Here is a 27,680-nt window from a genome sequence, read left to right as displayed (position 1 = left end):
AATCTTGTATTAATCTTTAAGCTGGTGAGACAAATATATTTTACCCATGTTGGTTTTGTGGGTTTTTTGTTGTTGTTGGGTGGTGGGTTTTTTTTAGTTAATGGCCCTCCAGTATTACCATGGTAGAAGTAGTAGTCACTGGATCTGCAGCTGCTGCAAATAATGACAAGGGATCGGTACCATCCAACACACTGCTCAGTGGATCCATCATAGAACTAGAAGAAGAAGAGGAGGTAGAAGAAGTACTTCCTTTCCGGCTCATTTTCTTGGTCTTTGATTCAGTAACCTGGAAGAAGAATTTAAAATAATTAAATAAAAAGGGTTTCTTTTTCCCTCATTTCCTTTAATAAGTCATCAGGCTATGCACTACATAAATTGCGCTATTTCAGTAAAAGCAAGGACCCATCTACAAGAAACACTTTAGAATCAGCATTAGCATTTAAAGAGAAGCACCTCTTTTCCTCTCAAAGCTGGAGGCTTCACCAGAATTTCAATAACTTTTTTAACTTCTGATTCTACAGAATTGTAAGTATAACCATTTCAATTTATTTTATTGATTTTCTCCCTGTCCTCCAACCTCTTTTTTGCTGTTTGATTTCTTCTCCCAGTCTCATCTTTACTTCTCTTTCACAATACTCAAGCCTGGAACAGCAAATCCATTCTTAAGGACTCCATCTTATCTCCCTGCTGACCAGCCCCGGTAGAAGCTGCTGTCCATTTATCATTCACTGGTGTACAACTATCGTCTCTTTGAAGCCGGAGCCATTTTTAAAAGCCTCTCAAACATCAGAGTAAAGTAAATGTTTTAAAGCATACAGCTGACTGGAAGTTAATCCAAAACCAAATCTTACACCAAGCAGTTATGCAGGTTACTTGTAATCCAACAATTAGATTTTAAACTTATCCATTATTCAGCACTTAGCACAAATAAGAAACACCACAAGTATGGGATGCTGTATTAGTCAGAAACAAATCATTTTTGGCATATAACATCACCAGCAAAGTTCTGCAAAGGACAAACAACACAAAATAAAACCTTGATATTTCAAAAACAACAGGCCACTAACATAGAAAACAACTTCACTAGTACCAACAACAACTTCAAAACCTTTTTATTTTAAAGGAACAGAAGTAAGAAGAGGCACACAATCATTTTCAATTCACATTCATTTTCTAAGAGCAACAAAAAAAACTTACTGTAATGGGTTTTAGTGGATGGTAGTCACCAAAATCCAAGGGTACAGATTCCAGTTTGTACACTTCAGATTCTGAAACATAGTTTCTTGATCTTGCATGCCTTAAAAAACAAGAGTAAAGGCAAAGTTTATATGCATATAAATTATCATGTATTTGCGAATGGAGAAACACACGCCCTATGTCTATATAGATGCAGGTATATTTACAGAAAAAAATGCATGTTGGAAAATAAGTCAATGTATAGACTAAAATTTCTCTCATTTTTGAGAGATATGTAAACCAAAATTGAAAAAAAATTTACTGGCAGACATGGAATTGTACACTACATCTGCAGCTGAATTCTCTTCCATTCCATTGAACATCAACAGGGCAATTTAACCAAGCATACCAATGTATTAAAACACATCTTTTAAACCGAATAGTCAGTGTGAAAACACAAGGGAAGAAATCAAAGTTATCACGCACACATAAAATAAGAGATTGCACAGATTAATTTGTGTAGCTACAAAGCTCTTTCCTGGGGAATCTATGTTCAGCTGTTCACTGTATCCTTAATGAAAGTTGCAGAATGATAAGAGAAAAAAACTATTAGTACTCGTAACTGGCATAGTGGATAAGTCCTTCTATAAAAGCCTTGCCTTTCCTATGAAAATTAAGTGTGTCATTAAATGAAATCGAACTACCTAATTGTAATTTTTCTAGAAAGCCTTTCTGGCATAGTAGCTACTGCAGCGCTGCAAGGAAGCTGGAACAGAAAGTCACCGCCGCGCTGCTCCAAGGGGAAGCTGTGACACCTCCTGAGACAGAGCCCAGTGAAACCCACAAGCTTGCTCCTTTTGTTTTCTTAATCCAGTTCCTTTTCTTTATACATGAATATTCCCTTTAATTTACTATTGTCCCATGCTTCAATGATTCTCCTTGTTCACTTGCTTCATGGGTAATTAACATTTGGATGAAAAAAAATCTTTCAGAAAAACTCTTTCTGGCTTCCTAATTATAACATTTCTATTACCCTGTTGGAGTTACATTTCTGTCAGCCTTTGCATACTTCTCCTTTACAGACATTTCCAAACAGCAAAGAAAGATGTTACTGAGAGCTCACACTTGGCATACTGTTCCCAGCCCCAAATTAATTACATTCTAATTATAATCTAAGGCAACACTGGGCACCACTCCATGAGGTCTGCTGCAATGTCTTCAGCACTTGCCACACTGCCAACCTTCTCCTCTCCTCCTGTCTAAAGATTTTGTTCCCAGGACTGCTCTTACTTCCTCCTGCCCCCTGACTTTCGGCAAACTCTCAGCACCCAGCCCAGACTACGGACCCAGGGGCCTCCCCGCGCGCCCAGTCCCGCGCACAAGCACGTGTCTGGGCAGCAGAGGAGCCCAGCCTGGGCTCCACACCACCCCTCGCCTTGCAGCCGTGCGACACCTTCACGGTACCACCCAGCACCAGCATTTATTCTAAAGCAAGGACTTACAAAAGCCTACGAGTAGCACAAACAGCAAAACGTACACTGCAACAGCCTCTCTTTACAAGACTAGATGTATATCGGTATTGATAACACCATGAAGTACATGTTATAAGTAAATATACTGATGATTGTTGGAATTTTAAACATAAACCCAAGCTAAATCTCTAGAGCGTGATGAAGAAAAGCTATTACAAAAATGAATTCCAGCCCTAAGTTTTAAATTACATATAAATCTGTTCATTTTAATTTAAAACAGACTGTGATTTTTTTCTACTCTAATAAAATTTTAAATCAATCATTTTCTTAATTTTAATATTAAATGTTAATGCAAGCTCCTTTTATTCAGTGCAGACAAGTGTTATTTATTTTTTTCTCATATGTAAACTAATGAGTCTAAAGAAAAATAATCTGAAAAATGGCATTTTAAAATTAGTATCCAACAATGCTTAAAAATAGCTAGTGATCTCCTCAACCCTATAGCATGACAATATCCTCCAAATTAGAGGAGAAGCATGCATTCAATTATTTCTACCATGGCCACTACTACAACAGTAATAGTACCATACCTCCTTATTAGCATCCTGCTATCTAGCTGCTGCACTACACAAAAACCTATTTGTCAGCCTCATGACTGCAGTTCTTAGTTTTTTAATTATATTTTGGTACTGCTAAAATTCCAACATTGCAGCCACAAACCTTCCAGTTTCAGCAAGGTCGCTAAGCAGACACAGATATCACATCCACATTACTGCCCTCAAAATAAACAGTGACAGTTAGGTGTCCAAACATCCAGCAGAGAACTAGCATAAGTGCTAGACCTGTCTTACACCTTCAAAGTTTCTTAGTTACACAATTTCAGGTTTCAAAGTATTTAGCACCCCAGAGAATCTATTTGAAAGAGCATAGCTTTGGCATTGTTATAAAACACACAGTTCATTAACAATGAACCTTTTAAAGCCACAAATTACTTCTGCTTTTTATTGAACAGTTTGCTCACACATTAAATAGCCTGAAGGAGTGAACCAAATGATCTTCAGCATGACAAAATACATATAGGGAAATCTTTTTGGTAATCCAGCTCCAAGTGCTGCATATTACTTTTTTCGGTTCTGCATCAGATTGGATTGCTAGAGCACCCTGGGTCACAGCACACCCAAATCTGGAAGTTGGATAGATTTAATGCGTTCAAGGAGCACCAGGCTCAGGAAAGCAAGTCTTCCAAGAACAGACTATCGTTCATTTGTAAACAAACGTGAAGCCTGGAGAGCGCCATGGACGCGTTTTCCTTCACTCCGGCCAAGAGGAAGCCCGTTCTGCCCTCCTCGCCTTCACAAACACCTGACCGCGTATCGCGTTCGGCTTTCTTCACACCGCGGCCTCCTCAGCCGCACGCTGCCTTTTCCCGCAGCAACATTTCACACCGCTGGAAGCGGCGACCACCCCTGCAGCCTGTAGCCCGCAGACACCGTGCCTTCAGGCCACGTCCAACGAGGTCGCGAAAGACAACGAACCAAAGCTCGGCTGCTGCCAGCACGTTTGAACTCAACACAGCGGAAGCTTCGGCTCTGCCGGCAGGTCACCGGAGGGCCAGAAGCGAGGGGCGAACCAAGGGCCCTGCCGCGGCCCCGCAGCGCCCGCCGCGAGCCGCCCGAGCGAGGCCGTTGCTCCCTCGAGCGGGCCGGCGCCGCCCCCCGTCACGGAGGCGCGCGCAAGGCGGAGGCGCCGCTGCGGACCCCGGCGGCTGCCGCGCGGGAGGGAGCCCCAGGGGGACCCGGGCGCCCCAGGGGGACCCCGCCGCCCCCGCCCCGAGGCCCGGGCCCTCCCCGCGCCGCCCGGGGGAAGGCCCCGGCCGCCGCGGCCCTGCGAGAGGCGCCGGGGACAACGGCCGCCCCCACACAGCCCCCTCCGGGGAGTCCCGGCCCGGCCCGGCCCGGCCCGGCCCGGCCCTCCCTCCTGCCCGGCGCCTCGGGCGGCCGGAGGAGGCTCAGCCCCGGCCCGGCGGGCTCACCAGGGGAAGGCAGCCATCTTGGCGGGCCGTCACGTGACGCCGCGCGCGGCTCAGCCTCCCGCGGCTCAGCCTCCCGCCGCCATCTCCCCGCCCCGCCCCGCCCCGCCCCGCCGCAGAGCTCCTTTCCAGCCGGGAAGACCTTTTCTTGTTATTTTCCGGGTCTCTCGTAAAGGGATCCACGCTGTGCTGGGCGGTAACCCCGGACTGCCTCGGGACCGACGGTTTGGTCAGCCTGTGCGGCCAGAAGTACCGAGTCCGCTCGATTTTTAATCGCGTTAATCATAAAAATTGGAAGCGGTACCTTTCAGTAATCTCACTGCACAATTTTACAACAGCCAAAGTGTCCTATCAACTAAAGGGCAATGCCTGGCCCCGTAAGGCAAAACTAGAGACTTCTGCATCGAAAGCACAAATTCATCGAAAATGAGGCACCCTGGGCCCAGCCGGAGAGCGGCAGGTCAGGGCGATACGGGACCAGGTGGTGCAAGAGAGAACAGAAACCCCAAGCGCACACCGCAAAAGGGGCAGCGGGGACAGCGGCCGCCCCCACGCAGCCCCCTCCGGGGAGCCCCGGCCCGGCCCGGCGACCAGCGAACCTCGCCCCAGTACTTCAAGTTTTATTCAGGCATCTGCAAACCTATCCCCCCAAAATTCTTAAACAGTGTGAATTTACAGCACAAACAATTCATCTAGGATTCTTAAATACACTGTAAATCCCAGATAACTACAGAACGTTTGTTTCTGACTTTGAAACAAGCACAAAATATGTAGTAAAAGAACAATAAGCTGAAAATTCTGTAAGAAATTTCTGAGACTGATAAATGTATTGTTAGAAGCCAAACCTGAATTTCCAAACACACCCAGAACAGGCTGTGGGAAGTAGGGAAGTGTCATTGCTTAACAACACATATTAACCATTAAAAATCACAATTAGTTGTGATGTGGAAGGCCACACATCCTAAGGTTGCCTTTTCCTAATTTTACTTCAGGTGATTTTTTTCAATTCAGAAAAAGGGAAAAAAAAGCAACTTTTAAAGATTAAAAGTTTATTATGCAGTATATTTATGTAAAAAGCAAGACTGGTGAAAATGAAAGAAAGTACAAAAATAAATACACTTTTATAATGATATTACATTCCACACAAAATAAGGAGTGAGTTAAAATTAAATATGTATAAATACAAAATATATCAAGTACAAAAACACATTCTGGCACTTGTCAAGAAAAAGGCTGCATAAAACGTAAAAAAAAAAAAAATTGTGCTACAATGTTTTATTATACACATTGGAAACATTCTTGAAGTAAAAGAGGTTTAGATGACAAACCCAAACAGAAGGTAAGCATTCATTTTTACTAACATTTAAACTAAACCTACTTTTACGTCAACATATTACCTATGCTAATAATTAATACAGCACATAAAACATCTTTTAAAAACATCAATCGTTAACAATGATATATCAACAGCAAACTAAATTGCACTCTGAAGTTTTATAACCTGTGAGAACAGGTTACACTTGTCATTTTAACTTTTTTCCTCTTGAAATGTTTTCTACTTACATTTCTAGAGTATGCAAACACAGGAAAGTTGAGGACTCTGAGACCTTTGATGACTACAGGAAAGCAGAAAGCTTGTCTCAGACATTTTTTGTATTACAGTGGAAATTTTAAATGACCGTAGCATTTAAATGAAGGAGGCATGTCCTCCACTGGTGTAAATTCTTAATTTACAGCACTGGGTGAACCACCCCAAAGCCTTCAAAAAAAGCCGCAGTAAAGAGCCACTGAGCAGTGTCAATCTCCAAGGTGTTTAAGCATTATTTTTGCTTTTTTCCAAGTACACAATTGAGGTAACATATTGCATGGTATGAAACATTTGTTTTTAACAATGTAACTAGCAACAGGGGACAGACTTATTTGTAGATGATCATCAGAAATAGTTGCGCAAGCAAGCCCATTCATTCATTGCTTCCCCTGAAGATATTGCCTTCATCCTCCTGTTAATGTTCCTCTTTCATGTTAAGATTATTTAACACAATTAAATTTTTGGTCAGTCTTATTTCCCTTATACCAGTGTCAACTTGTTAAAAAGCCTCTGAAGATAGGGTGTCATGCTGTATTTATAGTGGAAAAACAACAAAATACAACCTATTTCACATTTAGGCAAACCTTTCTTTAGAGTACTACTGTTACAGAGCAAAGCAGTAAGCACTGCAAAGACTTATACAGTCAATCTTTTCTCTACTTGACTTCAAATGTTAACAGCCTGTCTCTAGGAGTTCATTAAAAGATAGAAGTTACAGAATTCTGCTCCCCTCAAATTGAAGGTTTATATCCATGAGTAGAAAGACCAAGGCAAAATATGAGCATGATCTTTTAGTGTTAGATTTTTGGAAATGTGAGGTTTTTTTGCTGGGTTTTGTTTTTTGCTTTTATCCTGAAATCAGGAAACATGATTTCTGTACAAGGACCTGTTAGTTCATGGTAGAAGAGAAACTGTTCAGAAAAATTGTGACTGTCATGAACAGTACATCACATATGTGAATTATTACTATGGACAAAGAATTTATAAATCTGAATTGGTAAAACCATTGAAATCTTGCCTTCTCAAACTTTTGTAGAATTTATGCCTCTCTCCATCTTGACCAAAAATTATTTCCATAAGAAAATGGAGTAGACAACAAGGAAAAAAAAACATCCTAGGCTTCTTCTGGCACAGTGTTTTGATCTACCACATGTATAAATGTGCAACTTTAGTACAGTCATCAAAAGTCTGTCCAGCAGTTAATTTGGTCCATGTCTGTCCAAATCAGCAGAAATACACAACAAATATAGGCAATTAGTAATTGAATTGAGGTAAGCACATACATATATAAAGTACATTCAGAAAGGCTGCTTACAAATTCACTGATGGAAAGAGCTCTGTTTTGCTACAATTATTTTTTCCCCCTTATTTAAACTGCTCCCATTTTATGGTATAAAACTGAATATATACATACACACACACACACCCCTTATTTATGGCAGCAGCCATACACAGAAATTGCAATTTTAAGTAATACAAAAAGCACATGACAGATAGAAGAATTAGAGAAGTGTAAAGAAGTAACAAATTAAGTTAATGTTGCCCTATGGTCTTCTTTAAATAGCATAACGTTATGAATGTTATGTGTGCACAGCAGTGTGAATACATAATAGGTTTTACCATGCAATTTTTCACAAGTATTAGAGCTTTGTAGTCCTTCATTATTTCAGTATGATTGTATTAACGTGTCATTAGCTGGAACTGTTAAATAAAGTGTATACTTGTCATATATATATATATATATATATATATGTGTGTGTGTGTGTGTGTGTATGTATAGGAGATGCAATATTTGAATCAACGTTGAGAATACCATCATTAAAAAATAGCCTTTTTATCCCAGTGAGTGCTGTCGTCTTAAATTGTCACAACATTTGGCTTCTTTCTTTGGGTTCTTCCTGCATATGCTCCTAAAAATGAAGTAGAAACATTAGCATTTTACAATTGATAGCACTGCTTTTTTGTAACAGATTATCCAATAAAAAAAGCTGAAAAGCTAAGGACAAAAAGAATTTAAGAATATATATCAAGTAGCTACTTCTAAAATGACAGTTTTCATAATTTATTTGTGAAATGCCTTACAAATGCATACATAAAACAGGTTATTAAAGCTACAAATAGGTTTGACAGTAACTACACATTACAGCATTTCCTTCTTCAGTGACTGTTCCATCTACTTTTATCTGTCATATTTTGTCTTGACAGTGTTAGTTTCTTATCTTTTAAAAATTTGTGAATTGTAGATGTAGATACTTTAAAACAGCAGAAAAGTTTTAGCTATTCCATGTACTTAAAGAAAAGCAATACAAAAATATCATAAAAGTCATATTTAAGACAACTCTTTCCTTTTCCCCAGCTCTCATGTTAATAAACCAAGAGAGGTAGAGACAGAGCAAGAATAATGCAAAGCATAGGAGATCAACATTATATGGTTGTGTTTTTAACTATTTCTGATTAAACTAGTTTTTTGGAGCATGGGCCTAAACTCTTCCTCACAAACATCCACAAAGACAGATCTCTGCAACCAGACGTTCAGTCCGTTTAGCAACTGCCCCCAACCTGAAGGATCCTCCCTCAGTTCACAAGGGAAGTATGAGCCAGCCAGAAGGAAGCAGCTGGCAGACCAAGGGCAAACTGCAAAGTTTCATACTGCTAGTTTATTCTTTTCCCTCAGAGGTGAGCTCTTCTCCCCACCACTCCGTGACCCAGCTTCCCAGGAAAGCAGCTGCAGATGGGAAGGAGTCCTGGCTAAAACAGCTGCAGAACTGAGAAGGAGGGGTGCAGTGAGGCAGCCATATCTGGTGGAACAAAGTATGTGCAGTGCCACGACGCGGGCTTTGCCTTTCTGCAAGGCACAGGCCACAGAGACAAGTCCTGCACTATCCACACCATCCTAAAGACTCCACTTGCCAAAGCCTCTTCAATAGGTTTATTACTGGAGTTGTTCATTTAGAGTACTCTGCGTGCCATCAGACACATCCCTTTAACTGACAGCTATAGCTATCAGTAATATAGTAGTTAACTATGAGGAATACAGTCAGATAACTATAGTTTAACAATAATTTAACTGTCAAGCATAAAGAAAGAGACTTCAAACTATGAAAAAAGGTCAAAAATATATGCCAGAGAATACTCAAATCCTAATACAACTGAACTATCTTCTCCAGAGAACTATTGTAGGTTTCCATATGTTGACATACAAACCAGAATTAAAAACTCAGTACAGATAAGGTGATCAGGCAAAGCCCCTACAGAAGTGCAGCTGTAAAAAAAAGTTTGTTCCCTCCACAAGAAAAAAAAAATATACTTACATACATATAGATATGTTTATTTTATATATATTTAGAAAGCCATAGCGCTCTACACTATGCAGAGCACAAGTACCTTCCAGGAATAAGGATTTAGCACTGCAGGCTGCTAAAAAGTAACACAACTCAACATTCAGTAGGGAATTATTCAGAGTGTCCAGCAATGTGATCAAACACTTATACAAAGCAGTGAAAGTTGTGCCGCATGGAGCGGAGCGGTGTTAATGGAAGACGGCCATGGAAAAGAAAGAAGTACCAGGCAAGTAAATGAACACAAGAAAGTGCCAGTCCTTTTCAGGATTTTCAGTTGCTCCTTTTATGAGACAGTTGCAGTGGATCCTTACAGGTGCTCAGGAGCTACTATGTTCAGCACAGTGCCAAGCAGTTTTTGAAGTGCCCACAAAGGCCTTACCACAGCAGGACCCCTCATACCTGAAAATCGTTTCCCACTACGCAAAAGGCATTCTCGCTGGCCCAACACTCTCCAGTGCTGTGTGCTTCAGCTCACCTGTGATTCCACAGGACAAAACAACCAGACTGACGGGCATGGCGCTTTCTTAGTGATTTAACATTATGCTCTTAACTCTCCTCACGTCCACTCCGAGTTAAATAAAAATTTCATATATAGGAAATCAGTGGATAGTTTCAAATCTATCCACCACTAATGAGGACTTTTCATTACTAGGAAATAAATGGACATGTTTCAAACCAGTTGCAGAATAATTCGATAGCCACATGCAACCTGTTAAATGCAAGAAATCAAGGTAGCACAGGAACAGTTCTCTCCCTCCTCCTGGAAATCTAGAATTCAACAGGAATTAAGCCAGTTATTTTCAGTGTGTCATAATAATGCACTGGTTTAACTCTACATTAGCTTCTTCTATGTTATTGCACAAGTTCCATTTAACTTAAATAATGCATATACTTAGAAAGCTACTATTACATTGAACTGATTTACTCCTATACAGAGAAAGAGACAGTATAAGAAGTGCAAAATAAATAAGGCAATCTAGACTAGGAGATTTAAGAAGCCAGATTTTAATAAGAGTTACAGCCTTCCTGAATTCGATTCGCACCCAACCTTTTCCATCGGCAGGCAGAGCAGTTACATGAGGCCTCTCTCCTATGTCACACAGTTGACCTGCTACTCGCATGCAGAAAGCCTTCCTGAAGCGCTGGTCCAAATGCTAATCCAGTTCACAGCACACACAATCTCACACCAGCAGCCTGCTCCTGGCTCGGGCTGGACAAGCGCGCAGGAAAGACCACAGCTGGCAAAGGGCGGCTGCCACGCTAATACTCTATGTACCTCATGCCCTGCCATTTCTTTTCCTCAACACTTATTCAGACTGGACAAAACAAGGGGGATAAACAGGTCTAGTTGCAGCAGCAGCAGCCTGATCTCAGCCACCTGCGTTCTAACACAATTGGCTCACATTAAATGCCCTGGCTGGCACAGCCTGCAGACTGTCCACTGAATATCTCTGTCATATATACATATATATAGGCATATACACAGACACACACACACACACACACATATACATATATATATATATATATATATATATATATATATAAAACAGACAAAAAACAAATAAGGCCCTTTACAGATTTATTAGTTTGTACTTCCTAATGCAGAAGTCCGGACTGAAGGAATACAAAACAACAAAAACTAGATTTAGGATCACCAGCTGAAAGAAATGCTTTCTTACCAGAAAAGACGACAATCAGTCAGGAGTGGTATTACAGAGAGCTACAAAGCACTTTTGGGACAGAATTTCAAACAACAGTCAGAAGAATGGAAAGAAGAAAGTAGCTGGACAGGTGCGTTAGCATTTCCTTCTGAGGGTATGTCTAACGTCAAGCTTGAATGGATAAGTAACATTTAGAATAGCTGCCTACTACTAACCCTCCTTCCCTTTTGCCCCTCTAATAAGCATAATTCAGCTGGGAGTTAGGGATGTATGAAGACAACAAATGAAACAGAAATATTATGGGTTAGAAGTATAGCAGACTAGCACAGGTATGAAAATAAATGAATATTTATACTGCCTAGAGCAAACCACTGCTAGAAGTCTGACCTTCTGACATGCACAAGTTCTAGTAAAACAAGAAAAGTAAATGCATTTGTTTGGCTTTTAGCATTAATTTTTTTTTTTTCAGATTGACTTGAGAGTAGTTTCTGTCCATGGTCTTTCCCAGACAGAACTTGTTGCCTCACTATAGAAGACTTTCAGGGATCTCTCTTGAAAAGAAATTTGTTACTCACAAAAACAGACTTTTAAAATCACTAACAAAAAATTATTCAAACAAAAAATTATTCAACATATTACCAAACCTTTCACTATACACATTTTATCCATACACAAACAAAACCATGTTCTATTTAAATGCATTCAACTTGAGGTATTTTTCATTGTCACAAAATTATGCAGATCATTACTTTCATGTCTAGACAATGCTCCCCATCTAATAATTTAAATTATTCATTTAGTACAAGTATTCTAACCTATTTATAAACAAGCATGTGGAAGTACTGGTATTGTGCCATGGGAACATATGTGATGTCCAAACACTACTTGAAGTTATGCCATGCAGCCGAAACTAGACAGCAGGTAATAGGTTAGACACATCATCCTTAGGCTCCAAGAAAGCCACTGTAGAAGACATTAAACAGTTTTCCAGAAATTCACTAAATAGCCATAAAGAAAGGAGAGGAGAAATTTAGAGCCATATTCCAATAGATTCTTTTCATTGCCAGGTATCAATTGTTATGACTTCAATAAATATTACTATCTCAAGTCAGTCACTTGGCAAAACAGCACACACTGCCAACACAGAGGAACGATAGAGGGTGGTCTAATTTGATGTTTGATGCCAGATATAATTGCAAAACACTGCAGACTATTTATTATTGACTGAGCATGAATTATATGAGATTGAGAATGCCGTCCAAATCTCAAATCAATGCCAAACCTGACACTGATGCCACCCATTCACTATTACTCTTTTACAGCTTCTGTAATACTGTAATTAGAAGAGTTCTTGACGTTTCATGGTCTGTATTCTTCAGAGTTTTTCTCAGCTAGTTAATACACTTTTGCAAACTGTCAGATAAAAGCCTGCCTTAATGGTTACCTCTTGTTGCTACAATTGCATTGCATACTTAACTTTTTCTATTACATTTTAGAGGTCTTATTTACTACCTTTGCTTATTTTTCTGCAGCATCACTGAGGGCAACTGAACAATGCCACGCTGCACCTTAGTGCTGACAGCACTGCCAGGAGAACTGGCATCAGAAAAGAGAAGTTAGTCTTGTTTGTATCCTCATCATTTACTTTTCCTCTCCTCTCTCTTTCCCTGATTTTTTTTTTTTTTTTTTTTTTTTTTTTTAAGTGAAACACTACAGGTTTGTGTATGCATGGTTTCCTGCTACACATCACTACAGACACTTCTCCTGGCTTCACAAGGTACTATGAAAAACAAACAGTTCTGGTAAAACAGCACGTTATATGATCTTACCAAGCAGTGCACACATTCCACTTAAGCTCACAGATACGCTCCCTAGCATTGCTCCATGTTCACAATAAATGCAGAATTTCTCTTACAGGAAAGGTTTGATACCTTATACATAAAGATAATTCAGATCACTATGAAAAACCACTGAAAATCTACTATGTTATAATATTCCTTCTTGAGCCCAAAAATTCCCACTTTTTTTTGCTCAACTTGTAGAACTCTCCTTTGAGAGCAAAGTAAAATTAAGATCTTAAATTTCTTAAGTGACAAACAATAACTTACCAGAAGATAAAGTGACTAATAGTTTTTTAAATTGATAAAATCAATTTTAAAAATGGAAATTGCATAAAAAGTTTCATAGTGATTTGTTCACTTTATGCCTTAATGGGACAAGAACAGAGAGGTTTGGCACTGTTCTCAAACCTTTTTAATAAAAGGGTAACCAACCAGTAATGTCTGTATGCAAACACAGGAATACTTTAAAAATGGACTATTAATACTCAAAACATTCTTGTACAGTGCTATTGTATATATTTTAATTTAGGACTGTATGCCCATTGGTAAGTGCTCTGAAACTGTCCTTCCTGTCCTTTCTATAGGCTTCTTTTTGAAGACAAGTTACACTTTTGTAGAGATCCAAGAATCAAATGATATTGAAATGCTAATCCAAGTCTAGTTTGACGACTATTAGCTTCTCAAACAGTTATAGTGAATATACTCGGCAAATGTTGTTTTTTATGATTGAGCATCTGGTGAATGAATGTAAATGAGCTATACATTTATGTTTATAGAATCTGAAAGTGGTCAGTAAATATGCACTGGTAACTTAAAAGAGATAGGTTAGACTTAAGACATAGCAAAGCAGGTGCGCAAGAAAAAGAAAACTATATCCCACATTTAATTCTTCTTGATACTAGTAACTTATTTACTATAAGATCCAAGCACCAGTTTTCTACACACCTGAAACAGCCTTGTTAGACACTCTGCTTTCTGAGGCCTTCTTTCTATTTTGCTCAACCCCCTTCATTGAGGTCTTAGGGGTTCTAATTAAATATAAAAAAGTTAATAAGTCACTTGCATCAAAGTCGAAAGGCTGTATCCAAAAAATATAATGACACTATCAAACTGTGTTTGGTATGAAAACATTTTTACTATGTCCCAAACAGCCTCTTTCTGAATATGTGTACAATTCCTATTAACATTATTAAGGCTTACACAGATACATTAAATAGGAGAATATGTCCCCCATGTACAGATTTTTAAAACTCTATGCAAGAAACTGATTCAGTTCAGATACTGTGGCATCATAAAGTCTATGTTTAAATTTTATATATATATATATATATATATATATTTCATTAAGTGGAAGCAAAGCTTCATGGAAAATGAATGTTACAAATACAAATGTTGGAACAAAGTGTAAATGAAGACAATACACAGAAGGATGAAAACACTAAGTATTTTCTTACAGTATAAGGTAAAACAAAGAGTATAAGCAATATTTCAAAATACTGTGAAAAGTAATTATTTTGCCTTTGAACAACAGTTGCACCAATATGTGTAAATATTATTCAGAAATTATTGTGCTTTTGCATTTTGCATTTACTTTTATCTTTAAGTTATGAATACACTGTGCTCTTACCCTTGTCTGCAAAGCAGTCTATGAACTGGGGCATTCTGTCCTTGATTCGGCTGAAGTACTCTGTTAAAACATAAACTTCTGTTAGTGCTTTTTCCCTTCTTTTTATAAAAAGCTCATAAGTATGCTGAATTGTGCATCATCTTTCACGTAACAAATCTCAGAAAGACTAACAGGCTCTGCAATGCAGATGACACATAGGCAAGAGCAGCAGGAATTAAGATTCCAGAATAGAGCTACTACATTTCCTAGCTATTTAAAACAAAGGAACAAAGGAACAGCCAGGAAACTATTCCCCCAACAGTGCCTCAGGTTCCTAGTCATTAATAGGGGGGAAAAAAGGACACATTGGGGGGGGGGGAATAATTTAAACAAGTCATTGAAAATTAAATGTATTAGTAGATAGCACATATTCAAAACTTTTGGGTAAGCACAAAATAAAAACCGTGTTTAAGGGATGCCAGGTATCTGACTTGTTATAGCAGAAAATGGTGCAGACACACCTCACCCACAAGACAGTAGCACTACATATAACAGCAAGTATTGAACAACATAATTTCTGCGATTCAAGCAATCACAGGACTTAGAGGCAAGAACTTTTTTCTCAAAATAGAAAGCCACTCCTTTTCTGACAGCTTTCTACGGATAAATACATCAATATTTACACTGCAGAGTAAAGGGTATTAAAAAAGTAGGAGTTTCAAACCAAAGCTTAAGAGATGCTAATATTATATTGGAGAGAGAAACCTTGAACCTGATCAGAGTTAAAGCCATAAACAAATAATTTCTGAAGATGATAAAATTCCAGAACTGACTCTGAAGAAAATAAAAGAACTCTTGATAACTTCATAAAAGTTGATAATCCCCTTTCTTAGATCATGCTGAATCTGATTTCATTACTGTCTTTCATAATAATGGCTGAAAGTGAGCTAATTGATTGCAAAATAGTGACACAGACCAAAGGATCTACACAGTTCCTTAAGATCACTCAAATACAATTAATCTTCACTCACCGGTTTTCAGGAGTTTTTTGTTTTATGATTATTTTTTTACTTGGCATTCCCATTTCTGAAGCCCTAGACAAACAAAAGTATTGAAATGTATTTAAAGTACAAAATCATCAGGCAGGTCTTAAACAGAAACTGTAAGAGAAAACCTCTGACAATCTATATCTACTGCCAGAATATCACAAATTATCACTTTCTACTCATGAATAACTGAAACAACTGTTTTTCCCACCGTGTTGCAGAATAACGTCTGCCATTATCCCAGAGAGCACTTTAGCCAGAGTACTAAGTATCTCTTATTGCCAGGCACTTTGGCATGATTGAAGAAAGAACTTGCAAAACTTAATTTACAAAATCAATCTGCTCACAACTGAAACACAGCATCTTAGGGCAAACATTTCTTCATGTTTGTATGGATAAAATCTCTAACAAAAAGTGCTATTACAAGTAGTAACACACCACACACCCGAAGGAAGTTTTCATTCACTCTTCCTAAGAAAGATGTTAGTTTGCAAAGAAGCTGTTTCATCAGAAGCTGCATTTCACTATTTCCAACTCCTCCTAACCATCCTATTGCACACCCCCATCCCAGAGAACTGCACATACTTCATATACTTTTTCCTATCCAGAGATTTTTGTGTAGCTGTTGAAAGCGTTGCTCTCTCTCTCGGGCTCTTTACTTTATCCTAAAAAAGCAAAAGAACATACAATAATGTTAGTTACTGCTTTTATTGAACTTAACCCCTTCTGATGCTACTTAAAAAATATTAACATTTTCAATACAAAATTTACATTCAGGCTACATTCAACTTCTTAAAAGAACAAAAAATGGCAAAAACAACAACAAAAGAACCCAAAGGAACTTCTTTATATTATCAGATTTAAAAGGTTTGTGTGTCATAAAGAAGCCTAAACTTAAAGTCTGAACTTCTTTCTTATCACTTCCACCACGCTTTTCATTCTATTTTCATACATCTGCACACTAAGAGTTTGAAGATACTAATCTCCTACTATGGTGGGGTTTTTTTTCCCCTGTTCAAATAAGTTATCTACAGAATCATAACTAAACAACGGTAATTAAAATTTAAACTTTTTACTGGATCAGAAATAAATCTTTTGAAAGCAGTAACAGTTCAGTATTTAAAACTTGTCTCAAAGTTTATGTTCTCCTAATTATAACACACCATTTGCCTGAGCATCTTCTCTTTACGAACTTCACGATCATGACGCAGAATATTCATTCTTTCAGATGCCTCCATTATAAAAAAAATGTCATGGATGTCATAAAGAGCAGCTCGTAGCTGGAAAGAGAATAATTAAAATCTTAATAAAATGTTGAGTCAAGTTAACTTTCCCATGTTTTTGGTTATCAAGCTCTTCTCACTTTCAATCTAAGCAAAACACTTGAAGAGATAATTCTGAAATCCATCTTAATACATTAGAACAAGAATGGAATCTTTTTCTCACAGCCATATTTTAAAATTTTTACTTTAAACAAAGCCATTCTAAAGGCTTTAGGTATTTATGTTATCAGACATCCCAAAATAACTTCCTTTTACAAAAGCAGAATAGCTGGAGAAGAAAAAAAAAAAGTTTAAATTATATCACCTGAGCCATTACTCGTTCATGGAGGGATGCATCTTGTGCTGAAACACTTCCTCTTTTTAATGGGGCTTCCGACTGAAAATTTTTTATGAACTCCATAGTATCCTGGAGAAGAGAGGAAAATAAGGTTAAGCACTCGGCATAATACTTCACAACAAAGGAATCAATACAAATTTTTGTACAAGTAGGGCTAGTCCTCTTCATTGGCCTTGGGCTTGATACTTGGTCTTGTTACTGAGCAATGCAAAACCTAAACACGTTCACATGACACATGTTCCTAAATTCTCCTGAAAGCAGAATTTATACTTTGCAGAAATGCACAATTTCATCTGTCAGTTGAAGACAGGAGCAAAAACAAACAAGAGGATAATATAAAAATGCTCATCTCCTTACCTTTACAGTTTGCTTAAGATATTTCAATTTTTCTGTCTGCATAAGTCTACGAGTGAGAAATCCCTTTGCCACAGCAGTGATCTTATTGAACTTTATTTGTATGTCTGGATTGAACACCTTAAAAGAAAGAAAACAGTTTCTAAATATTCTATATAAAAGTTATGAATTATTTCTCAAATAGCATCAATCATGTGACGTAACTTTCAAGTAAGAAACAATCTGATGACAGGGGTAAAACCTTCTGGCTAGGCCAGAGATACCCACCATAGCACCATGGTATTAATTTAGCAGAAGCATTATATTGTTATACAATTATTTGCTCATATGAATAACAAGAAAAATATATTATATATAGCGTGCGTTTGCGTGTGTATACACCGAGATTAGACAAGACATACACACACACACAGAGTTCTCTTGTATAATCTAAGCTGATATAGGAACTTTTCTGTGAGATTTACTCCAGCACAGCTATTATACAGTTACCAGTAAAAAACAGACAGCTTCTTAAGCTATAAGTAAACTGTATTTTTCCTCACCTGAGTCCACCTAGTTTTGATCCTGTTACTTGGCCTGGATATGGAGGTTTTTATAACTCCACTACCTGATGGGCCCCAGAGAAAGAATGAAGTTTCACTTGTTGAAGCAAAGGTGTTTGGTGTAGTATGAGCAAAACCTGCAGGCAAAGGAGAATGTACTGTTCAACACACAGACTTTTGTCCATAAAATAACTATATTTCTATGTACATACATATATAGATGTATAAGTGCGTGTGTGTGCACGCGCGTGTGTGTACACGATCACTACACTTGTTTAAGAAAGAAGATGTAATGTAACACTCCACAAAAAACAATAAATGCAGATAAAAATCAAGCAGATACATAGACTTCAACTTTAACTCTGGTTTCAGCCCAGAAGCCTTCATAATTTTTTTTCATTTCATAATGCTCTGGATCAGGTGAGAGGTGTTCCATCAGCTGGAGCTGTATTTCCTTTCAGTGGAGATCCGCTGGCAGAGCCCTTTTAATCCTCCTACACAAACAAGAGCACCTAGTCCGCTACTGTGCAGCTACATGGCAGGAAGACGAACGTTCTGTGACATGAGCCAAATCTACGGCCTCATCCTGGACCCTATCAGTTTACTTTTATCTTGCTTTCCTCCAGTATGCCCTAAAACAATATATACAGGTGCAATACACGGGATAGCACAAGCATAGCTGAAAACATGCTAAATGCCAACTAGACAAAGATTTGTTTTACACGTGCTGCCAACAGCTGAAGGTGGCAGGTGGCAGACCAGCCTGACTGACAAGGGGACTCGGACAGGAGCACTGCCCTTATCACAATGAGGCAGCTGATTCACTTGAACGCTGCAGAGCAAGATACACCACAACATTTAATCTATATTCTATCCTCCCATTTTTACCAATGCTGGTAGAGTTTGCATTATGGACTGTCTCCATCTGAGATTGCATACTTTCCAGCAAGCCACTTTCGCTTTTTTTTCTCCACTCCAACTCCATCCTACTGTTAATATTCACTTTGGAGATTTCTATTTCTGTTGTAGCAATCTTCTTTCCTTTCAGCTTTCTCTCCTGCTCTTCTAATTCCTGCAAAAGAAGAAATCAGCTATAAAATTGGTTCTCTACATCAGCAGAGTAAGAGAGTGTTTATTTTAAAAGGAAATTGCTTCCTGACAAAGTACAATAAAACAAACATTACTTTTGCTCAGAATTTTTCTTCTTTTTGTCTTACCTTCTGCAATTTCTCCTGTTCTCTCTCTTGTTCAGCTATCAGAATTGACAGTTGCTGTGCATGCTGCTCTTCAAGTCTCTTCCTCATTTCTTCAAAGGCCAACATTTTTGTTTTTAAAATCTCTCCTGAGAAGATATATACATTATGAAGAATCAAGCATTACAACATTTTCTACATGTTCTTTATCATAGAAATATATACTTTAAACATGATTCATTTACATCATCAGTAAAAAGACACTTCTTTGATATCAAGTTTCCATTATGTATTGCAAAGAACCTTATCAGTTACTGCAGTCCTTCAAAATGTTTGTATTTATGAGATAAGCATGTGGATGCAACAGCAGTAACACCAACTGAACCTATATTATAATACAGAAATGCACTCAAAAAAACCCTGTCTCTAAGAGTGGTATACCTGTGCTTGCTTGAGTGAATTAAAACATTTATGCCACTTGGGCTTTACTTGAGAAAGACACATACAGATGTAACACTTAGTCTTGAACTGGAAGAAAATATCGATGTAATTATTTGCACCCTATCTGTTAAAAGATATTTTATGTTAAAAGGTATTTTCTTTTAATTTACACAGGGTTTCTCTTCTTCTAGTAGTTTTATTTAGGTCTAACAGAGTAAGATATTATTTTCTTAATACAATGAAATTCAAATTTGTACATTCAAATGAGAAGAAAACGTTTGTGGCATCAAATGATACCTTTGAGAGTAGATACAGAATTTGCAAAACTGAAAAACAATATTTTATCTGATGTTTCTTCATAAACAAATTGTTCAATCAAGTATTTGTTACTGAATAGCTTTTATAGGGCTTTTGACTCCAAGAGACTTCTAAATCAAAAAATCACTCTAGTCATTCTGTAGCAGATAAAAAAAGGCTCAAGTAGTAAGCTGAATTTCAGAATTTGTCATTGATTAAAAACTACAGAAATAATGAGATTACTGAAAAAGGTAATCAATATTCAACAGAACTTTTACCTTTCGATATACGAATACTTAGAACAACCAGTGAATATAACATTTGTAATGAGCACTGTTTGTTTTCTAAAAGATTTCTAAATTGAGAAATAAGTAAAAAAACAAACAAAAGAACCACCACCAACAATGACAGAAAATCTTTTACCTTTTGCTGTACTATCAGGGACTGCATTCTTGGTAATGTAAACTGATCCCGCAGGGTATTTTTGTTCTTGCAACCACTGCTTCTCCTGTTCTTCCATTCCAACTGCTAAAACATAGGGATTGTTTTCTTTCTGGGAGTTGTCTGTATCCAAATCAAGTCTACGTTTTACCTTTTCAAAACCATTTTCTAGAAACTGTTCGTTTGCTGGGGAAACATTTGGAGTATCCATCTGCTGTCGCTTATTCTTGCTTTGCATTAGTAGTGGGGATGGATTTTCTACATCATAAGATTTATTGAGTTCTACCGGAGAATTACATTTAGTATGTTCTAGCAAACTAGGTGGTTTGGTTTCGTTCACAGCTAAGATCTTCTGAGTTACCGTGGACTGGCTGACTGCAAACGGCTCATGCAATTTTGGAGCTACAATATTAGTACTAGTCTCCACTTTATATTGCCCTCTGCCATCCAACACTACCTGTCCTTCCACCGTAGCAGACAACGTTCCTTTGCTCTCCAAGTGTCCAAAGGAATGTCGACTTGATTTGCCAACCACCAACCCATCACAGGGGTCTGAAGAATTCCTAAGAACACCAGGAACTTTGCCAGGGCAAACCACAGCAAAGTCCACCATTAACTTTGGCACTGATTCAGACACATTATTTTTATCAGCAATATCTTGCATAATCAAGTCCATTGCTCTACCCTTGCCTTTAGGGCTTAACTCATAAGCATTCACAGGGTTATTAATAACTATGTGTCCCATTGACAAAGGTCTTGGGCGCCTTCGGTGCATTTTAGGGCTCATGCTTGGCTCAGGGCTCGGCAATTTGGCATAAGAGCCTGTGAGGCTCCTGATAATGCTACTGTCACGATCAAACGTAGAAGTATTTTTAAATTCTTCATCTGAATCCGAATCCACTAGTGGGGGTGTTCCAACTCTCATAGGTATATCCACTTTAGAAAAACTGGATAAAGTTGGCATACTTGTGTTATTTGTGTGAGTAGAGGCACCTTGGAGAATTGTATTTGATTTATTAAGACTGGGTTTATCAAGCATCGCAGCAGTGCAGCTTCTGCCTGTAAGCTTTGCTCTCTCTTTCACAGAGTCAGTTGTTTTAACTGCGTCGTTTTCTTTATCTGAATGACTTTCATTCATACACCTTTTTGAATTATTTCTTGAGCTACGTCTGGTTTGTTCTTTCTCTATGTACTCCCTAGATTTCTTCAGAAGGTTCTGAAGACTCATTGCGTAGGGATCTTGGACTTCCTCACCAGGCAGCTGCACTCCCGGCCTCTCCGGGCTTTGCAAAGCCTGTGAAGCAAGTTTATTGTTCATGTTGTCAGAAGAAACAGCCTTCGGACAAAGCATGTCTTTTGAGAAGTGACTCTCACTTTGCTTTGAAAAAACATTTTCTTCTACAGCTTTAACTATTTCTGTCACACTTGATGTCACCTGCCCAGTGGCATTTGATGGCATTATTTCTGGTGTCTTTTCAAGCTCTGTGGAACCATGCCTTTCAGGAGAACATGACAAATTGACATCTGACAGAGGTGTAAAGTCAGTCAAGGCTTTTGATTCTGAATCAGAGCAAGTATTCTCAGCCTCCCACATGTTCAAGTCACTCACACTAGATGCTTTCCTGATCTGCAAAGAAAAATTGAATAATATCACATATTTTAGGCAAAATCTCCTCTGATTTTCAGATTATTGTCAAAGCTTCACCTGCACTTAAAGCAGAATGCTGTCACCTTAAAACCAATAAAAACGTCCAGTTCAACTGTTAACAATTTCCTTCAAACTACTTATAATACAGAGCCCTTTGAAATGAGAAGAAGGTAATTGAAATTAAAATATAAATTTGAATAATGGTCCACTCAGACTTTTTAGTGATACCAAGGATCTGAATTCAAAGACGTCTTTTCTTCACAAGGTAATTTAGATATTCTTCAAATAATTCTATGACATCAAATTATCTTGCAAGATTCCTCTTAAAATATGAAAAAATATATACATTAAATAAGAATAATTGAAGAACTCCAGCACTGAATATAGCTTAACCTAGTGCTTAATTAAGAACAAATCAAAATAATTCCTAGTGAAACCAGTGGAAGTATAAGAACACTTTTTAATTTCTTTACTTAACCCAGAGTCATGAATTATGAGTTTTCATTGCTTCTAGCAAGCATTTGACCCTAAAGATTTTCACACTAAAAATAAAGGTATCCTGTGAGACCCCTCAATTATCAAGGGGGCATCCTTGAAAAAAAACTAACTTATTTTTATATTGAACATATGTTCCTGGTCTGCTCTTCAAATCCCAAGTCAGATGACTGTTGCCATGTCCACTCCAGTAAACAGTACAAACTAAATAAGCTGTTTGCCACCTTAGTAACTCAACAAATCCAATGTTAACTGTATTTGTTTAATAAATAAGTTAGTATAAAAGCTGTATTAAAGCTCTATTACAAAGCCAGATTATACTGTTTCATTAGACATATTTAATATTCTTTTCAATTTAAACCTCTAAGCCCATCATTGAAGAAGCAAAGAAAACAAAACAGTTGCAGTAAAATTATAAAGGGCACAACAGAATTACAAGCCATTGCAAAGGTAATTTTACTTCTGTAATTGTAAACTTGAATATAGATTATTTTCCGATTAAATTACACACTTGCAAATAAGGCAAACTGGTTGCTCTAACACCAGGGGGGTTCTTTTGTTTGTAAGTTTGTTTTACAATCTAGATATTTCAAACAGATTACAAAAGCAAGAGTTTTGGTGTGGTCTGTCAAAATAAGCAGTGAAAAACAAACTCCATACTTAACAGTGAACACACAGGATGTTGCTAAATAATGAATCAGGTCACATAGCATGAAATAGTAGCAAATGCTGCTTCGGGAGAATTAACTGTTAATAACTTCATGTTTATACTAGTGAATACTTAAACCTCAATGCTTTCTCAAAAATACATATACGGAGATGTTTTCTCTAAAGCTATACGAATCTGGATCAACTTTACCTGAACGTTTTCTAGAATCTCCTGAACACGATTCAACAAAGCTCTTTTCTTCGAGTTCTGTCTCCAGATCTCTAAGTCCAGTGCTTTTTGTTTGTCTTGCTGTATTTCCTTTTTCTTTTCAAGGCTAAGCTGCAAAGCAGTGTCAGAAACACGGTTTATATTACTAAACGCAAATTTCAATACAGAATTACGAAATAAATTAAAAAGAGAAAAAGCCAACATACCAAAACTATCTACATTGATACTTTGTACACTTCAAATGCCAGTCTCTTTTAAAGCAGTAATACTTTTTTATGGTCTTCTTGGCACACGTGCCAACATGGATCTAAAAGAGCGCATATTGAAGTCTCCAAGAACGCTAAATGCTACAGTACCAACTTCAAATGATACAGACTACCGGAAAGGTCTTTCCGAGTCCTCTGTGAAGATGGGGGGGTTTCAGCATCATGTACAACCTTCTGTGACCAATCTGCCTACTTGTACTCAAACTGCTAAGTTTTAAAGACGACTTGCACTGGTCCTCTTGAATCAGAGGTGAATTACATACCCAGACAGAAAGCCTAAACAGAAACGTATGCAGCACTCCTCCAGATCCTTTCAAAAATCAAAATCTCAAAATCTTCCGAGTTATGTAGTTTGGATAAAAGTTAAACTAAATCTACAAAACCTAAATCTACAAAAGTTGGTGCCACAAAGTTTTACAGAATTAGGTAGTCTCAAGCAAATTATGCATTTTTCTATGAAAATTTAAAAACATCCACCCATTCATAAATGAAACATACATGGGAGAGCTAACTGATACCTTGGAGAGTAAATGATATCTGGTAATACGTAACTATATCATGGTTTTCGGAGTTTGTTATTAGATAGCCTCGCCTTTCATATTTCACGTCACTGGAACAAGGAAGTCAGACTGCATTATTATACAAATGATCAACAGCTTTTTTGCTTTTTTTGGGCTGTTTAGAGTAAGCATAGAATGACTTAACACAATTGATGAGCATGTGAAAGAGATTAGACTGCAAATGTATGAGAACAGTAAATTTACTTAAGAGATTTTTAGCTATCTCAATATTTCCTAATTCCACTATCACTTTATTTTATATATATATATATAATATATAAATATATTATATTTGATACCTCAGACATGAAAGTTAGTGCCAATAGTGTAGTTAGCATGCACACGCAAAACAAAATGCAAAACAAAACGCGAAACAAAACGACTTACCAGAGGGGAAAGCACGGGAACTCCATGGAACTGGATGAGCGAGATATTTTTGTGTGGAACACTGAAAGAGGTTTCTCTTTTTATTGCCTCTTCTTGGATTCTGGAAAAATGCTTCTTACAAAATTTTTCATAGTCCTCCATCTTCATGTAACTAAGCTGCACAGAGTAATAAAATCATGCGACTGTACTAGCAAGACGAAGGGGAAACAACAACACAACTAATTCAAAGTTGTTTTTCCTTTATAGCTATATCTGGAAACCAATTGTTAGTTAGATGACTCAAGTAAGTCTCTCTTTTTCCTATCACTAATAAAAGCTGTTTTTTTTTCTTATAAACAGAAAATCTGCATATATTTGTAAGAAAGAGATGTTCTATCACGTGTACCCTGAGAAAACTGGCACTGAGATGATCAAGATTTACAAAATTACACCCGCTACAGAGAATCCCCCCAAAACGCCATCAAAGATTAAACCTTTAAAGTCTCCCATGACTATCATAGATACTTTTTTCTGAAGAAAAAAAAAAGTAGCCAAATTAAAAAAAAGAAAAGAAAAACAGCGGCTTTTTAAGGCAAGCTCAGCCTTCACGTTTAGGGGGGTGGAAGAGTCCGCATTTCGCCCCACGTGCCTCCTCCCGGACGCGTCCCTGTGCGAGCCGAGGCCGAAGCCGCCGCCGAGCACAAACAACCCCAACGCAGACCGGCCGCCTCGGAGGAGCCGCCGCGCCTCGCGCAGCCCGGCCCGGCCCGACCCGACCGGGGCGGCCCCGGGGCGAGGCCTCCGCCGCTTTTGTTCCCCGCACGCCCCGCTTCGGCTTCGGCTTCGGCTGCGCTGCGCTGCGCTCCGCCCGCCGCCTCCCCGCGGCGCGGCGCGGCGCGGCGCGGCGCGGCGCGGCGCGGCGCGGCGCGGCGCGGCGGGCCGGGCCGGGCCGGGCCGGGCAGGGCGGCAGGCTCGGCTCCTCAGCGCCACGGCCCGGCCCGCGCCGCCGGGGCCCTCGCGCTCCGCCAAACCACCGCGGCCCCGTCCCGTCCCGCCCCACACCGCGCCGCGCCGCGCCGCCGGACGGTACCTGCGCGGGGCTCCGGGCCCCGGCGCGCCCCGCTCGCCTCCCCGCCGCGGCACTCCGCGCCGCGCCACCGCCTCCTGGCAACCGACCCGCCCCGCGGGCCCTTCCGGGCCGAGGAGCGGCCAGCGAGCACTACGAGCCCCAGCGTGCACTGCGGCGCCGCGCCACGCTCCGTGGCCGCCGCGGGGAGCGGGGCATGCTGGGAGCGGCAGTCCTGCCGGCTGCCGAAACCTGCCGCTGCTGTTGCGGCCGCCGGGACCGAAGGACGCAGGCAAAGCGCGCCTGGTGGGTAGGGACAGTGCCTTTTCTTTGGGCGGTTAGTTTAGAAGAATTCTTTATTTGGTCTCAGAAAAGATATGAGCTCTATCTACAAATCTTGCTTTTAAAATAATTGAGACTTGCAGGATAAATCAGTAATTACTGAGGGAGCTTCAAGACAAAGGCAGCTCCATTTTAAGAGGAGTATGATGGGATTGAGGAAGTACGCTGATTTCCAGTGATTCCCACCCCGAGGTCTCCAAGACATGGAGAAGAGAGGCTTCCTGAGCTCCCCCACTAGCCCTGGTGAAGTCCATGCTCCTTTATCATGTTAAACAGCTGTATGGCTGTGCACGCCTTCTACGGTCAGGGCTACAAGTGTGCCAGCAGGTATCAGTTTCTTTGAATACACTGCGATAATAGAGATAAAACATGAGAACTTGTTAATACGGCCTTTCGAAACAGCATCCCGGTGTCACTGCCGACATCCAATCCCCCCCACCTCAGGCGGCGGCCAGCTGTCAGGTCCCACCAGCTGGTGGAGCAGGTAATAATCATGCATGAGGCAAGTCAAGTGGGAGAGATATGCTTGTTTACTGGCACTCAGCTTAGGCAAAGTTCATTTAGATTTATGGAAACATCTAGTCTTCTGTGAATATTTAGAGAAGATAAAGCTGTTATTCTTGTTTCAATAAACAATTCTTTTATCCATTACATCTTCAGCATGTGAAACACTATTGGGTTACTTTTTAAATCTTATAGCATTTATCAAAAGATTTATAAAAACCTAAGACACCTAATTAGATATTCCATTATTTCAGCTTTGTGTCTGTACGTACATATGTCTGATTTTTCTTCTGATATAGCTGCCAGAAACACAAAAGCATAGACAGAAAAGAATGGCAGCAGTTTGATATTTTATCAGATGGAATCATGCTTAGTATCAGCTATGAGAATATGTGACTTTTTTTTTAAATCCAGTTAAGAAGATTCACTAACAACCTGTTCCACCTCTAGTTGCAAAACCTTCATTGCTGCAGTTTCTTCCCATTCTACCCACAGAGGACACAGAGAAACTCTCAACCCTCTCTTTGTTTAAGCCAAACTGCTATATCTCTGCTTAGCTATTCTTTTTCCAGAGTAAACAAGCCAAATTTCTTTAACCTTCACAGCTTCTTATCTTGCTGCTCTTTCCTCTGGATTCTTTCCAGCTGATTACATTTTTTATGGTAGGCAGGGGCAGCTCTCTTTGCCTTTTTTACAATACCAGGTCTCATGGTTAGTCTGTGAGCAGGTTTGAAGGGACAGTTAAGACACCTGACACAGCTAGAAGCATACTTATTTAGAAAATAATTAATATATTTCTAATTAGACAGGTGGCATAGCTGGCAAAAAATGGACATGCACTCTCCAGTCCCCCTTCAAAGCTGCCTTCAGCGGCTCTCCGGGCAGTAGTACCTCTCCTTCAGTTA

The 27,680-nt window shown here is 39.1% G+C and overlaps 2 protein-coding genes across 8 annotated transcripts in view; both read right to left on the bottom strand.

The window, feature by feature from the left end:
- Positions 1 to 4,707, bottom strand: part of VPS35L (VPS35 endosomal protein sorting factor like) — a 63,258-nt gene extending 58,551 nt beyond the window's left edge. For all 4 annotated transcript variants that reach the window (XR_010885794.1, XM_067306127.1, XM_067306128.1 and 1 more), the window contains exons 1-3: positions 4,681 to 4,707; positions 1,198 to 1,297; positions 119 to 286 (exon numbers count right to left, since the gene is read on the bottom strand). Coding sequence is in view for 3 of the 4 variants with exons in the window: in XM_067306127.1 (XP_067162228.1) it covers positions 119 to 286; positions 1,198 to 1,297; positions 4,681 to 4,697 (285 nt within the window). In the remaining variant the exon portion in view is untranslated. The remainder of the gene's footprint in view (positions 1 to 118; positions 287 to 1,197; positions 1,298 to 4,680) is intronic.
- A 2,876-nt stretch (positions 4,708 to 7,583) lies between these two features.
- On the bottom strand, positions 7,584 to 26,033 carry CCP110 (centriolar coiled-coil protein 110). 4 transcript variants are annotated; one of them, XM_067306650.1, is made up of 15 exons: positions 25,954 to 26,033; positions 24,885 to 25,040; positions 23,654 to 23,782; positions 20,634 to 22,278; positions 19,497 to 19,621; positions 19,168 to 19,351; positions 18,280 to 18,416; positions 17,741 to 17,857; positions 17,351 to 17,452; positions 16,927 to 17,043; positions 16,349 to 16,428; positions 15,749 to 15,811; positions 14,739 to 14,798; positions 14,057 to 14,139; positions 7,584 to 8,175 (listed from the first exon to the last, which is right to left on the bottom strand). In XM_067306650.1, the coding sequence occupies exons 2-15, from the start codon at positions 25,029 to 25,031 to the stop codon at positions 8,123 to 8,125; spliced, it is 3,042 nt and encodes a 1,013-aa protein (XP_067162751.1). In that variant the 5' UTR covers positions 25,032 to 25,040; positions 25,954 to 26,033; the 3' UTR covers positions 7,584 to 8,122. The 4 variants fall into 4 exon arrangements, with proteins under 4 accessions (XP_067162751.1, XP_013806383.2, XP_013806384.2 ...); XM_013950929.2 differs by lacking the exon at positions 25,954 to 26,033 and having other exon boundaries at positions 19,219 to 19,351; positions 24,885 to 25,633; XM_013950928.2 differs by lacking the exons at positions 7,584 to 8,175; positions 25,954 to 26,033 and adding an exon at positions 10,905 to 10,922 and having other exon boundaries at positions 24,885 to 25,634.
- Between the last annotated feature and the right edge of the window lie 1,647 nt (positions 26,034 to 27,680).

Source organism: Apteryx mantelli, chromosome 16, assembly GCF_036417845.1.
Source record: "Apteryx mantelli isolate bAptMan1 chromosome 16, bAptMan1.hap1, whole genome shotgun sequence".
NCBI classification, from domain to species: Eukaryota; Metazoa; Chordata; class Aves; order Apterygiformes; family Apterygidae; genus Apteryx; species Apteryx mantelli.
Note: the sequence above shows the minus strand (reverse complement) of the source record. Positions and strands in the feature narration are given on the sequence as shown.

Excerpts from the sequence above, each read along its gene's own strand:
- CCP110 (XM_067306650.1), bottom strand. The coding sequence starts at position 25,031 with ATGAAGATGGAGGACTATGAAAAATTTTGTAAGAAGCATTTTTCCAGA. Across the intron at positions 16,429-16,926 it reads AGAAGATGCTCAGGCAAATG|GATAAAGTAAAGAGCCCGAG; the intron begins GTGTGTTATAAT and ends TTGCTTTTTTAG. Across the intron at positions 14,799-15,748 it reads CAAAAAACTCCTGAAAACCG|AGTACTTCAGCCGAATCAAG; the intron begins GTGAGTGAAGAT and ends ATGTTTTAACAG.